The sequence below is a fragment of the Phalangium opilio genome, unplaced genomic scaffold (genome assembly GCF_054372755.1).
Source record: "Phalangium opilio isolate 3A_F unplaced genomic scaffold, DU_Popi_V2 ptg000024l_1, whole genome shotgun sequence".
NCBI lineage: Eukaryota > Metazoa > Arthropoda > Arachnida > Opiliones > Phalangiidae > Phalangium > Phalangium opilio.
Window position 1 is genome coordinate 9,853,613 of NW_028324155.1, and position 12,447 is coordinate 9,866,059.

Genomic DNA, 12,447 nt, shown 5'->3' on the forward strand with positions numbered 1-12,447 from the left:
TAGTAAAATAACTGTCAAAACAAGACGACATTCGAGCCGCACCGCGCGCGCCTCTGACACTCCGGCTCGATCTTACGGGACATCCACCGACACCCCGTTCCATTAGCAGTCACGCCACTAATATAGACCTTCGTCTAAGATCAAACCGAGATTCAAAGTGACGTATAAATAGACTAAAAATACACCGAAATAACGCTGATCCTCGGCCTAATTCAATTTATTCAAACACCGCTAAGCCCGATCGGAAAGCCACCTTTAAATCGTTTACTTTAAGATATTCACGAGTCTCTTAAATATTCGTGGGACTGGTAAATAGACTAAAAAGAGATCTAATGCCTAAACACGATAGCTATTATTAATTCGAGAGGATGAACTATACCGTCAAGTCGGACACTCGGGATTATTTTAAGGTCAAAAAGAAAATTCATATAGTCATCACTTTTGAAGCACGCGCAATTGAGCGAGGGGGTGGGAGACAAGGAGTCGAGGGAATGAACCCACTCATTTTATGGCGAATTAAAGTCCGCGTCAGTTGACAAGTTTTGGATGAATATATTAAATTTCTAGCCAAGGCTTAGAAAGTTTATCGAAAAATGTCTCATTCTTTACCCACCCGGGGGGAGGGAGGTTTGTAGCCCCATCCGCTCATTCCCTAAATCAATATTTTGACTGGAGTGACGAGGAGAGGTTTCAGGGACGCGTGAAGGTAAGCCTCACTCCCCCCACCCCACCTTTAGTGTCCCTCGAGCGATCGAAGGTCATGGTTTCCGAGTACCAGCTTTTTGACTCGTTTAACCCCGACCATGTAGTCTAGCCCTTGATAAAAGGGTATTTTAAAGAAGTAACTGTATAGAAAGATAGGCTACGAGTATAACCATCGGTTGGCGAGATAATCCTTTGAAAGCTAACGGGGGCTTTAAAACTGTCGAATTGAACATTCAAGGTAGACCAAAACGAGCCAAATAACTTGATAAAATAGAGCGATTGAAAGGCGGCGTAATAGACACAGAAACGAACCTACAACGAAGGCGTTAAGCCTAATTTGAAAATTGTAAAGGGCGCCAGATGATTTTCTTGTGGCGATCTGTCGTCGTGTCTCGAGCTTTCCATTTTTTCTTCATTTCATTTTATTTTAATAAACGATAAGCGCGGGCGGGCGGGCGGACTGACGAAGAAGAAACTCTAGTTGCGTAACGTAAAACCGGGATAACCGCGGAGTCCCTTTTTCGGAAGACCGAGATGAGTCTCTTGAAATTGAAAATCGTTGGAATGATTCGCGGGGGTTTAGCCTCTTAGAACCCTATAGTAATTTGGCAAAAGGGTAGAGGGAGGGAATTTGGCAGTTTACGCGGGTGGGGTTCCATTCCTCTTTTGGTTTGCCAAATGGATTTGGCGGGAAAGTCAAGAAGATAAGAGACGCGAAGAAGGGGTTGATGGGTCAACACCCACCCACCCCTCCCCCTTTCTTTGCTTAGAAGTATTAATCCGTTAAGGAAAGGGCGGGAGAGAGAGAGGCGGGTGGGGGGGCGAAGTAGAAGAAAGTGGAAAAATTTAATCCTCTTTTCTTGGGAACTTCATTTTCGGGATTCGAGTAACGAGCTCAATTTTTCAATCCTTTTCCTTCATTTGAAATTAAAAATAACTTTTTCATTTTTCTTTTATTTAAATTCAGCCTCTCGGATTTGATTATTAGGTCAACATTAAACTATATTTAAAGTTTATTCAAAAAATATAGCTTAAACCCGTTAGATTAATAGATCCAGAAGTAAGATGAGACTAGAAGTATTGAGGTAACCAAATTCTTCACTTGTCGAAAGTGAATATTCTTGATAACACACGAACGGTTGGCCCTCTAGTGGCGGTTTCAGAATTTTCTCTCCAAAACGTGAGACGCTCGCGGTGGTAGACGGCCGAACTAGATTCAAGCACCGGAGTCCGTGTTCCGCGGCTTTAGGTTGAGGAGAAGGGGGTAGGAAATGTTTTTGGAACCCGACCAATTTTTTTTCTCTCTAGTGTAGGAGCGATGGAAGCGGCATAAAATACTCAAATTTCTTCACTAGTGCCATGATCTATTACCAATGCTAGAGCTCTTTACTTCTAGTCTCATCTTACTTCTGATAGATCTTAGGTCTAAAATAGGCTTAAAGAGGCTAAAACTGCCCGAACAAGCTATTAAACAATGAATTTAAGGTAAAAACTAGGAAAAACGCGCGCGTTTTAGGACAATTTTAGACCTAAACCATGGCCGGGTAATCCAATATAGAAGCTAGGCTCGAATCCTTTAATTTTAGATATAAATTAAATTAGGATTACGAGTGTACAGTGTGAAAGGGGGGAATTTTCTGCTAGGTACAGCACGAGAAAATATGTTCAGCAAAGCATTTTTTCCTTTCCCGCCTTATTGCGAAGTCCCCCCTCCCCTTCACGAGAGTATCCTCGAGATTTCTTCGAAAGTAAATCAAACCGAAGTAAATCAATTTCATCATTAATAGTAAAAAAAAAGCAAGGGAGAATTGCTACGAAAGACCGTACAATAATCTGCCAACTATTTCTAGTTGATCCATTTCTTTATGGAGCCAATTTTGAAAGGCTTATAAACGGAGGCTTTTAGCCTTCCCTCACCCCCCGGTCCCCGTCTCGGATCTTCGGAGCCCAGTTAAAACGTCTCCCTCGGTTTTATTATATATTCTCCGAAAGTTCGTCCCACTTTCGCAAATGTTTCGGGGGGGGGGGCGAGAGAGAGAGAGAGAGGCACGACCCCCCTTCCTATTGAAATGATCAAATTTAAAATAGTTCCTCCCCCTCCTCGGTTACTTCCCCGCACTTTAATACACCAACCGAGGCAACCTTGAGGGAAAGCCTAACATAAGAGGGATGTTTCAAGCTGAGAATTTTATGAAAAACCTCATTTTTTTTCTTGTAAAATTCTTAAAATTGTAAACTATTACTATAGCGCTATAACGGGCGGCGAGAACCTATTTCTTAACGTTAGATTAGGCTTAACGAAAATGACTCGCCCTGAAAACAAATGTCGCTTTAAGCCTAACTTGAAAAACATTCAAATTTAGGCTTAGTAAAAATTTCAAAATTTGTTAAGCCTAATTTGAAATATTGAAATATTTTCAAATAAATGCGGTTCCATCATGAGGTGGATATCATTTTCTACTACCCAGAAGTCCTTTCGAGTCTCATTTTCCACTGGATATTTCAGGGTCTCTTTATGGAGAGGTCATTAAAATCCCAAGGACACTAGGACAGAATTGTCCTTCGAGGGGAACACTACGGTGCTATAATCTTGATCTAAGAAGAGCCTTGTTCCAGATGATCCGAGGGAGTAGATACTCCGAGATTTTTTTATTATCGAACAGTTTTCTTTCGAAAGGAAGTTCTATAGTCTAGACTCTGGAGAAAACGGAAAACCCGAGAGCGGGGGAGGGGGTAGAGTAAAGTATAGAGGGGCGAGTCCCCACTTCGAGTCCTTCCACTCGATTTACGAAATTTTCCGCTTGGCGCAGGCGCTGCTCCACTCCCCACAAAAGCATCGTCTACATTATTACGCTTTGAGAATTTTTAACTCTCCCGGTTTTGTACCGTACCTACCATCTCTCTCTCCCCCCCCCCCATCGCCTACATCCTGCTGCCCGATGTTCTTACGAGTCTTTACTCGAGGTTTTTTAACACAAACTACGTAACTCGAAGTAAAACCTATTTATCATATTTTCGCGACAGAAAAGACTAGACAACAATCGTCAGGTCTGTCGAGGTTGAATGGCCTGGTTGTTAAGGGTAGACCTAAGTTGAAATTGCGTCAAAATTAGGCTTGGGATCGTGGCGTTTAAGGGTTTACTTCCGTTGATGAACCGTCGTCTATAGATTCTAGGTGTGCGGAGAAAGATAGTTGCTCGGGACCGCAACGCGTTCTTCCCTAAAATGATGGGCCCTTTTTATCAGGGTACCTGTATGGGCAATTTGTTGTAGCGTGTCGTTCGCTCAAGCTCGGGGTCCTGGCTTTTCGGGCCTCCAAAGAGAGATAGAGGGGACGGTGGAAAGGGGGGGGGGTCCGAATGGTCATTTATTAAAACGGAAAACGTTCCAACCATGTTCCGAGCTCGTTCTGGTTGCTCGTGATTATTAATATTTGTGGCCCATAATTTCATTTGATTGATTAAAAACTATGGTATTTCATTTCTTTCCAATTCCACGCTTTACTTTTATTCGTAATTACATTTCAGTCTCTCTTTACGCGAAAGGGTTCGGACTTTATCACGAAATAAATATATGAAAGAAAGTGTAAATTACGTACCTCGGCGAAGAATTCTTCCATGAAGGCTCCTCCTCGGCCATCGTCGACATTAACGGCGACATCGTCATCACCTTGGGCCTAATTACCACCCGCCAGAGAAGAAAAAAAAAGAAAGAGAAAAAATTGTGAGTCTCGAATTAATTCGGCGAACAAAATTCATTTTTGAAATCTGGTCTGTTTGTGGCGGGCTGAAGACCCCCCCTTCCCTCTGACACCCCCCTCTATTCTGGCTCCTTCGCTTATCGAACAAATTTGCATAAAAGCCTCATCTTTTTTGAGCCTGGCGACATAGCTAGTAATTTCGACCTTATTTCGGCAACCCTGGCGTTTATGCCCACTCTTAAAGGGCTAATATCACCAGCGAAATTCGTCTACAACGGCCAATTCGAGTAGACCTCACCCCCAGATTCAAAATGGTATCTGTCTCGTTTACGGCATGCACGTGCCGATAACAGTCACGCGCTTCGTACCTTCCGCGCTACTCTAATTATTACGTCATAGCAGAAGTGAGATGAGACTAGAAGTGAAGAGCTCTAGCATTGGTAGTAGATCCTGGCACTAGTGAACAAATTTGAGGATTTTATGCCGCTTCAATCGCGCCTACACTAGAGAGAAAAAAATTGGTCGAGTTCCAAAAACATTTCCTACCCCTTCCCCTCAACCTAAAGCCGCGGAACACGGACGCGGGTGCTGAAATCTAGTTCGGCCGTCTACCACCGCGAGCGTCTCACGTTTTGGAGGGGAAATTCTGAAACCGCTACCAGAGGGCCAACCGTTGGTGTCTTATCAAGAATATTCACTTTCGCCGAGTGAAGAGTTTGGTTAGCTCAGTACTTCTGGTCTCATCTCGCTTCTGGTCATAGTAGTAAAAGCGGCTACGATGCCTAATATTTCAAACTGGCTCTCGAAGTTGGGGACGCAAGCTAGATGGGGTGTATCTTTTTCCCCCCCTTGCTTTGGCTTCCCGCTCGCGTTTTTAACTTCACACACGCTAGCTTGGGTCCTCATCGATGCGGAGTATCACACCTCCTCGGTGGTGAGAGCTGGTTAACCACTACGTTGTGTGGGCTAAGCGGATACGCGCCCTTCCCAAGCCAAGGTGTTGAGGCATCGTGCCGAGGGCTGCATGGTACTGGGGAAGTAAAACTTCGGTATCGCTAACGATCCCCTCGGGGCACCGGGCGACACCCCGTTGTATCTAGCCTTCCACCCGGGTGGGGGACTACCGGGTGGTGACCTTTTACTTGCCCCCTTACTCGTGGGATTCCCATGGATAAATTAAATCAAAACAACTCTAACACTACCAAACCTACGGTGCAGGGGTCTGCTCAAGGCAGAACCCACACTGATACCACTTCACAAGGGCTTGTATCCAGCGATACTCGTGACGATTTATCGGTGCGTGTGTCTGGCAAGCCCTCGAAAAGTACCTTGCGTCGTCGTCTCAAACGACGGATTGCTCGGCAAAAGGTCAAATCGGGGTCTGAAACGGTCTCCACCGCCGCTGGGGGTGCGATGGCTCGTGACAACCCAATGAAGAGGCCCAGAGCGGAGGATTCGACTCCCTCACCAAGTACCTCGCAGGCGGCGTCGAAAAAGGCTAAGTCCTATAGTGACGCCGCCAGCTCAGAAAAGATGGCCATTGTCAAAAAAGGCTATCCGACGGCGGTCATCACGGAGGAAGACGTGGGCCCAATTCAGAAGGCGATTCTAAGGGCGCTGGATGGGATACCTTCGGGGAGCCCTCTACCGCGCCTTGCGAACTTTAGCCTGACGACCGGGGCCCTAGTATACTCCTGTGAGGATTCGTTCACTGGGCAATGGTTGAAGGACAACTTAGCCTACTCGGTGGTGGGGGATGCGGTGCTCTCAGTAATGAGAGCTAGCGAACTCCCTAAGCCGTTTAAGGTAATGTTCCGCACCAAGGACCAGATCACCAAGGAGCCGGCGGTGCTGTTTCGGCGCCTAAAGGTCCTTAATGCAGGTTTTGCCACTGAACGCTGGAAATGTATCCGGACGTACGTGGACAGGGCCGTACGGTACTGGGTACTGCTAATTGATGGCTCCTCATTGGAAGCCATTAAGAATGCTGGTTTCGTGGGCTATACTGGAGTGGACAAGGGTTCCTTCAAACTCCTTCAGAACACGGAAACCACTAAAACCACTGTAGCCGAGTCTGCGGCGGGGGGTGGGACTAGCGAGATGGGGGATCTCGCGGAGGAGCTCTCTGGTGTCGCTCTAGGCACAGAGGGGGAGGGGGGGGGTGGCTCATTCGGAAGTCTGTTCTTCCATGGATGAGTCCACCCTACTGGAAGAATCGGATGGGACCCTTCGGGGTTCAGCCGATGAGCGTTCTAGTGGTCCTGGTGAGGGGGAGGATCTTGGGACTGGGAGCTCGCCTGTCGGGGGGGGAGGTGCCATTAGCCCTCTCGGGACCGATGAGGTGTAGCTAGGTCCCTTCTGAACCCCTCTCTTAGGGACCATGGGGACGCTACGTGCAATTCAAATCAACTTGCACCATAGTAAGGCGGCCTCTGCGGTACTCTGCAGGAGGTTTGCTATAGAGGGTCTTGATCTGGCCCTCATACAAGAACCGTGGATTTGCCATGGCAAAATCCTCGGTCTTGACGCGGCGGGGTCACTATTCTATGACCAAACTGCTGCTAGACCTAGGGCGTGTATTTTGGTTCGGAGGGATCTTTGTTGTATCTCTCTACCGCTGTACACGTCCCAGGACACGGCGGCCGTGAATCTAGTCCTGGCCACTGGGCATGCCAAGTTGACTATCACGGCTGCCTCCGCATACTTTGCCCACGACGCGGACTCTCTCCCGACAATTGAGGTGATCAATTTGGTCAATCAATGTGAAAAGAGAGGGGACAAACTAATCATTGGCTGCGATGCCAATGCTCATCACATCACGTGGGGCAGCTCTGACTGCAACAAGAGGGGTGATGATTTACTAGAATATTTAGTTGGTTGTAAACTCTATATTCTTAATCAAAACAATGAACCTACTTTTGTTACTTCTAATAGAAGGGAGGTCATTGACCTCACGCTAGCCACAGAAAACCTCGTGTCTTCCGTGTCTAACTGGCATGTGTCAAATGAACCGTCTCTGTCGGATCATAGGCACATCTGCTTTACTGTCGCGATTACTTCTGTCCCGGCGGGGACGGAGATACGCAACCCAAAACGGACTAATTGGGCCGGCTATAGGGAAGACCTAATCCTACGCTACGGAGGGGGTCACACTCTTAAACTTACTTCACCTAAGGATCTTGATCGGGCTGCTGGTGATTTACAGTGCTCCATCATGGAGTCGTTCCACCGGAACTGCCCACTTAAGACCGTCAACCGCTCGAGGCTTGTCCCTTGGTGGAACGCGGATCTCAGCCGGCTTCGTAAATACACGCGCAGGCTCTTTAACAAAGCCAAGCGCACGGGTGACTGGGCTGGATACAGGCAGTCCCTTAACGCCTACAACAGGGCCATTAGAGCTGCTAAGAAGGACTCCTGGCGGACCTTCTGTGAGCAAATCTCCAATGTCCCTGCCACGGCTAGGGTCATGAAGATTCTAGCGCACGACAGCACACATCGACTTAATGCTATTAAGCTACGGGAGGGTGTGTACACTAAATCTGGGGCTGAGACTCTCAAGCATATGCTGGAGGTCCATTTTCCTGATTCTACCTTTATTAATCCAACAAACCCTGACTCTCTCTACCCTGTCCTGCACAGGGCTAAGAGGGAAGACTGGCTTGTAGCCAGACAGGTTGTCACGATTCCCAAGCTTCGGTGGGCTGTCAACTGTTTTGAGCCCTACAAGTCTCCGGGACCCGATGGGGTCTTCCCTCTGCTTTTGCAGGAGGGCTTAGACCACATCGCCTCTCCGCTATGCAAGATCTACAGACTTTGCATTGCTCTCGGTCACATACCTCGTGACTGGAAACGCTCTAGGGTCATCTTTATTCCCAAGCCCGGGAAGGCTTCCTATCTCGAGGCGAAAGCATTTAGACCCATATGCCTGACCTCCTTCTTCCTCAAAATTCTGGAGAAGTTGGTGGACAGGTACATCAGAGACGAGGTACTTTCGGTAACTCCTCTCTCTTCCTCACAATTTGCCTACCAAAAAGGCAAATCCACTGAGACGGCCCTTCACGGCCTTACGAATTGCCTGGATAGGGCATTCGAGTTTCAGGAAATTTCACTGGCTGTCTTCCTCGATATCGAGGGGGCCTTTGACAAGGTCTCTAGCTCGGTTATTACTGAAGCTGTTGAGAGATTTGGCATCAGCGCCACTCTTGGCCGCTGGATCAAGTCCATGCTTACCGACCGCGAGGTGTCGGCGTCCCTCCTTGGGGACTCTCTAGGGGTGACTACCAGCAGGGGCTGCCCTCAGGGTGGAGTGCTCTCCCCCCTGTTGTGGTGCCTGGTGGTGGACGAGCTCCTGGGGAGGCTCGGGGGTGCTGGGGGCTGTTGCTGCTTCGGGTATGCGGACGATGTAGCGATAGTCTTTACGGGGAAGTTCCCGGATACTGTTGCCGCGCTTATGAGATCTGCTCTCTCTAGCGTGGAGCAATGGTGTCAGGCGGTTAACCTCACCGTTAATCCTGATAAAACTGTCCTTGTTCCTTTTACGAGGAAGAATACTAAGGATCTGTTCAATGATATCTCTTTCTTTGGCCAGGTCCTGACAAAGTCCTCCGAGGTGAAATACCTGGGGGTGACTTTTGATTGTAGACTCACATGGAAGCCGCATCTTGATCGGTGTATTAAGAAGGCCAAGATGCTCTTCTGGAGGACCAGGAGCTCTGTCGGCCAGACTTGGGGCCTCAACCCCAAGGCTGTACACTGGCTCTATACTGGGATCATCAGACCCATACTATCTTACGGGGCACTTGTCTGGTGGACAAGGGTCCGGCTTAAGACGGTGCAGGCTGCCCTGCGCAAGCTTCAAAGGCTTGCCTGCATTGGTGTTACGGGGGCCATGAGATCGACCCCAACTGCTTCCCTGGAGGTGCTCCTCGACATGCTTCCTCTTCATCTCTTCATTGAGGAGGAGGCTGTCATGGGAGCCTACAGGCTCAACATTAGTGGCTGTTGGGTTCCAAGACTTTGGATTACAGCCATACGAAGCTCTTTCGGGAGTACGCCGCACTTGAGCCGTCGCTTACGATGTGCTCTGACAAAACCGTTACCAGTTTTGATTTCACTAAGCCATTCAGTATCCACTTCCCCAGTCGGGCAGAGTGGACTAACCTGCTGCCTCTTGGCACTGGGGGTGAAACCATTTGGTTCACCGATGGCTCCAAGACTGATTCCGGCGCTGGCGCCGGCTATTACTGTCAAACCACAAGGGTCGGCTTTTCTGCTTGCCTGGGCACCTTCGCTAGTGTGTTCCAGGCTGAAATTGCCGCGATCTGTTATTGCGCAGATTACTGTATTAACAAAGGGTATACCGGACGGACTGTGAGAATTTATTCTGACAGTCAGGCTGCCCTGAACGCTCTGAACCAGTGTCAGATTTCTTCTCAACTGGTGCGTAGCTGCCTCGACCTGCTAGCGCGACTGGCATCCTGCAACAGGGTTCTGCTGTACTGGGTGCCAGGGCATAGCGGATATTATGGCAATGAGCAAGCCGATAGATTTGCGAAAAGGGGTGCGGAGGCCAAGCTCTTGGGGCCGGAGCCGGCCGTCCCCATCCCCTACAGGCACGTCAAACGGTGTCTGCATGACAGGTTGACTGTCATACAAAATCAGCTCTGGCACAGCATGGAGGGCCAGAGACAGACAAAGTTGTTTGTCGATGGTCCCTGCAGGTCTCGTGCTAGGGACCTAATTTCGCTCGGCAGATGGGATATTAGGCTGGCCACCGGTCTTTTGACCGGGCATTGCCGGCTTAATAGGCACCTCCATCTGATGGGTTTTTCCGACGACCCTCTCTGTAGGTCGTGTCAGGAGATGGAAGAAACATCCGCCCACGTACTTTGCGAGTGCGACTACTTCGCCTCGCTTAGATTAGAATATTTTGATTCACACACCCTGGAACCCTCGAGGGTCTCCTCTCTCACGGTGGAGCGAATTCTTCGCTACGCTGCAGCTACAGGCCTATTCAAGGCCTGATTACGAGGATGCACAATATGCCTTTGGCATCGGTGCTAGGGCGCGTACCCTCCTCATCAACAATAATAATATAATATTTCAAACTATCGGTCCTAACTCTACCTTATCTCTGGTCCGATTTAAGCGCGGTCGTATTCGTTTTAAAAGGACGATTCAAGAAGTGACGCTTTTCCTTTAAAATAAGAACATCTCGGTTTCCTAGCCTCCTTTGTTTCCGAGTTCCGACAGAAGATTGGAGTGGGGTGGGGGGAGAGACAGAGAAAAAGCTGGGGGGGGGGGGTGTTGTATTTGCCGAGAGAAAATAATAAGGGATTTCTTTATTAAACGCGGGTCAAATCCGAGATCCGAGGACTTTCTCCAACTCTTTTGGCGGATTTAAGGGTTTGAAACGAGGGGCTAGCCACTTATGAAATCAAGTGTACACTCGACAAGAAATCATTTTGAAATCAAAATAAAATCTTGAAATCATTTTGAAATCAAAGTAAATTCTTGAAATCATTTTGAAATCAAAGTGAATTCTTGAAATCATTTTGAAATCAAACTGAATTCTTGAAATCATTTTGAAATCAAAGTGAATTCTTGAATTCGTAGTGAAATCATATTGAAATCGTAGTGAAATCATAATGAAATCGTAGTGAAATCATATTGAATTCTAGAAATCGTCTTGAAATCATTTCGAAATCAAAACGCAGTCTTGAAATCATTTCGAAATCAAAACGCAATCTTGAAATCATTTCGAAATTAATATGAAGTCTGGAAATTATTTTGAATTCAAATTGAATACTTGAAATCATAGTGAATTCATAGTGAAATCATTGTGAATTCTTAGTGAAATCATTGTGAATTCTTGAAATCTTGGTCTATATTGGTTAAATCATTGTGAATTAGTATTAATCCTATAGGTAAATTCGAATACTACCCCAACGTCCATGTTTCTCTTTACACAATAATATTCAAATTGGTCTATTCCGAAGTATATTTAAGATGTTTGCATGACTCAGGCCGTGGGAAAATTCCGCGCTCGGTTCCGTGCCTAGTGCGGCCTAGTGGTGATTTTCCGAGGGGTCGGTCATTCATGAAATCCCGTACGCTACCCGTGAAATCCAATTTAAGAAATCCGAAATCAATGCTGATTTCGAAATCAAATAAAAAATCCGAAATCAGCAACGAAATCACAAAATCGGTAAAGAAATCATAAAATCAGTAAAAAAAATCACAAAATCAACAAAGAAATCACGAAATCAACATAAAAATCACAAAATCAGAAGCAAAATCAGTAAAGAAATCGTGAAATCCATTACAAAATTCACGAAATCCAAAATCAAAAGAAATCACAAAATCCGACGAAATTACGGGGAAAAATCTCAAAAACCGAGGAAATCACGCAAAAAAACTCAAAATCCCAGGAAATCACGCGAAAAACCTCAAAATCCCAGGAAATCACGCGAAAAACCTCAAAATCCAACGAAATCACGCGAAAAACCTCAAAATCCAACGAAATCACGCGAAAAACCTCAAAATCCAACGAAATCAAGGGGAATATCGCAAAATCAGTCGAAATCACGGTAAAAATAGCAAAATCCGACGGAATCACGGGGAAAATCTCAAAATTCGATGAAATCCATTGGATTTTATCAAATTCTGAAATCAAACAAAATCCGACGAAATCAAACGAAATCCGATGAAATCAAATGAAATCCGACGAAATCAAATGGGATTTCGAAATCCCGTACACTTTTTCCTAAACGTCCGACCCCTCGTGATTTTCCGTGATTTACCAGGCTAGCTAGATAGTGATTTCCTTGTAATTCTTGTGATTTCCTTGTAATTCTTGTGATTTCCTTGTAATTCTTGTGATTTCCTTGTAATTCTTGTGATTTCCTTGTAATTCTTGTGATTTCCTTGTAATTCTTGTGATTTCCTTGTAATTCTTGTGATTTCCTTGTAATTCTTGTGATTTCCTTGTAATTCTTGTGATTTCCTTGTAATTCTTGTAATTCTTGTGATTTCCTTGTAAT

At 46.4% G+C, this 12,447-nt stretch overlaps 1 protein-coding gene across 2 annotated transcripts in view; it reads right to left on the reverse strand.

Annotated features, from left to right (window-relative positions):
• Positions 1–12,447, reverse strand: part of Syx1A (Syntaxin 1A) — a 34,667-nt gene that overhangs the window by 12,860 nt on the left and 9,360 nt on the right. For both annotated transcript variants that reach the window (XM_089868723.1, XM_089868722.1), the window contains one exon: positions 4,304–4,381. In XM_089868723.1, the coding sequence (XP_089724849.1) occupies positions 4,304–4,381 (78 nt within the window). The remainder of the gene's footprint in view (positions 1–4,303; positions 4,382–12,447) is intronic.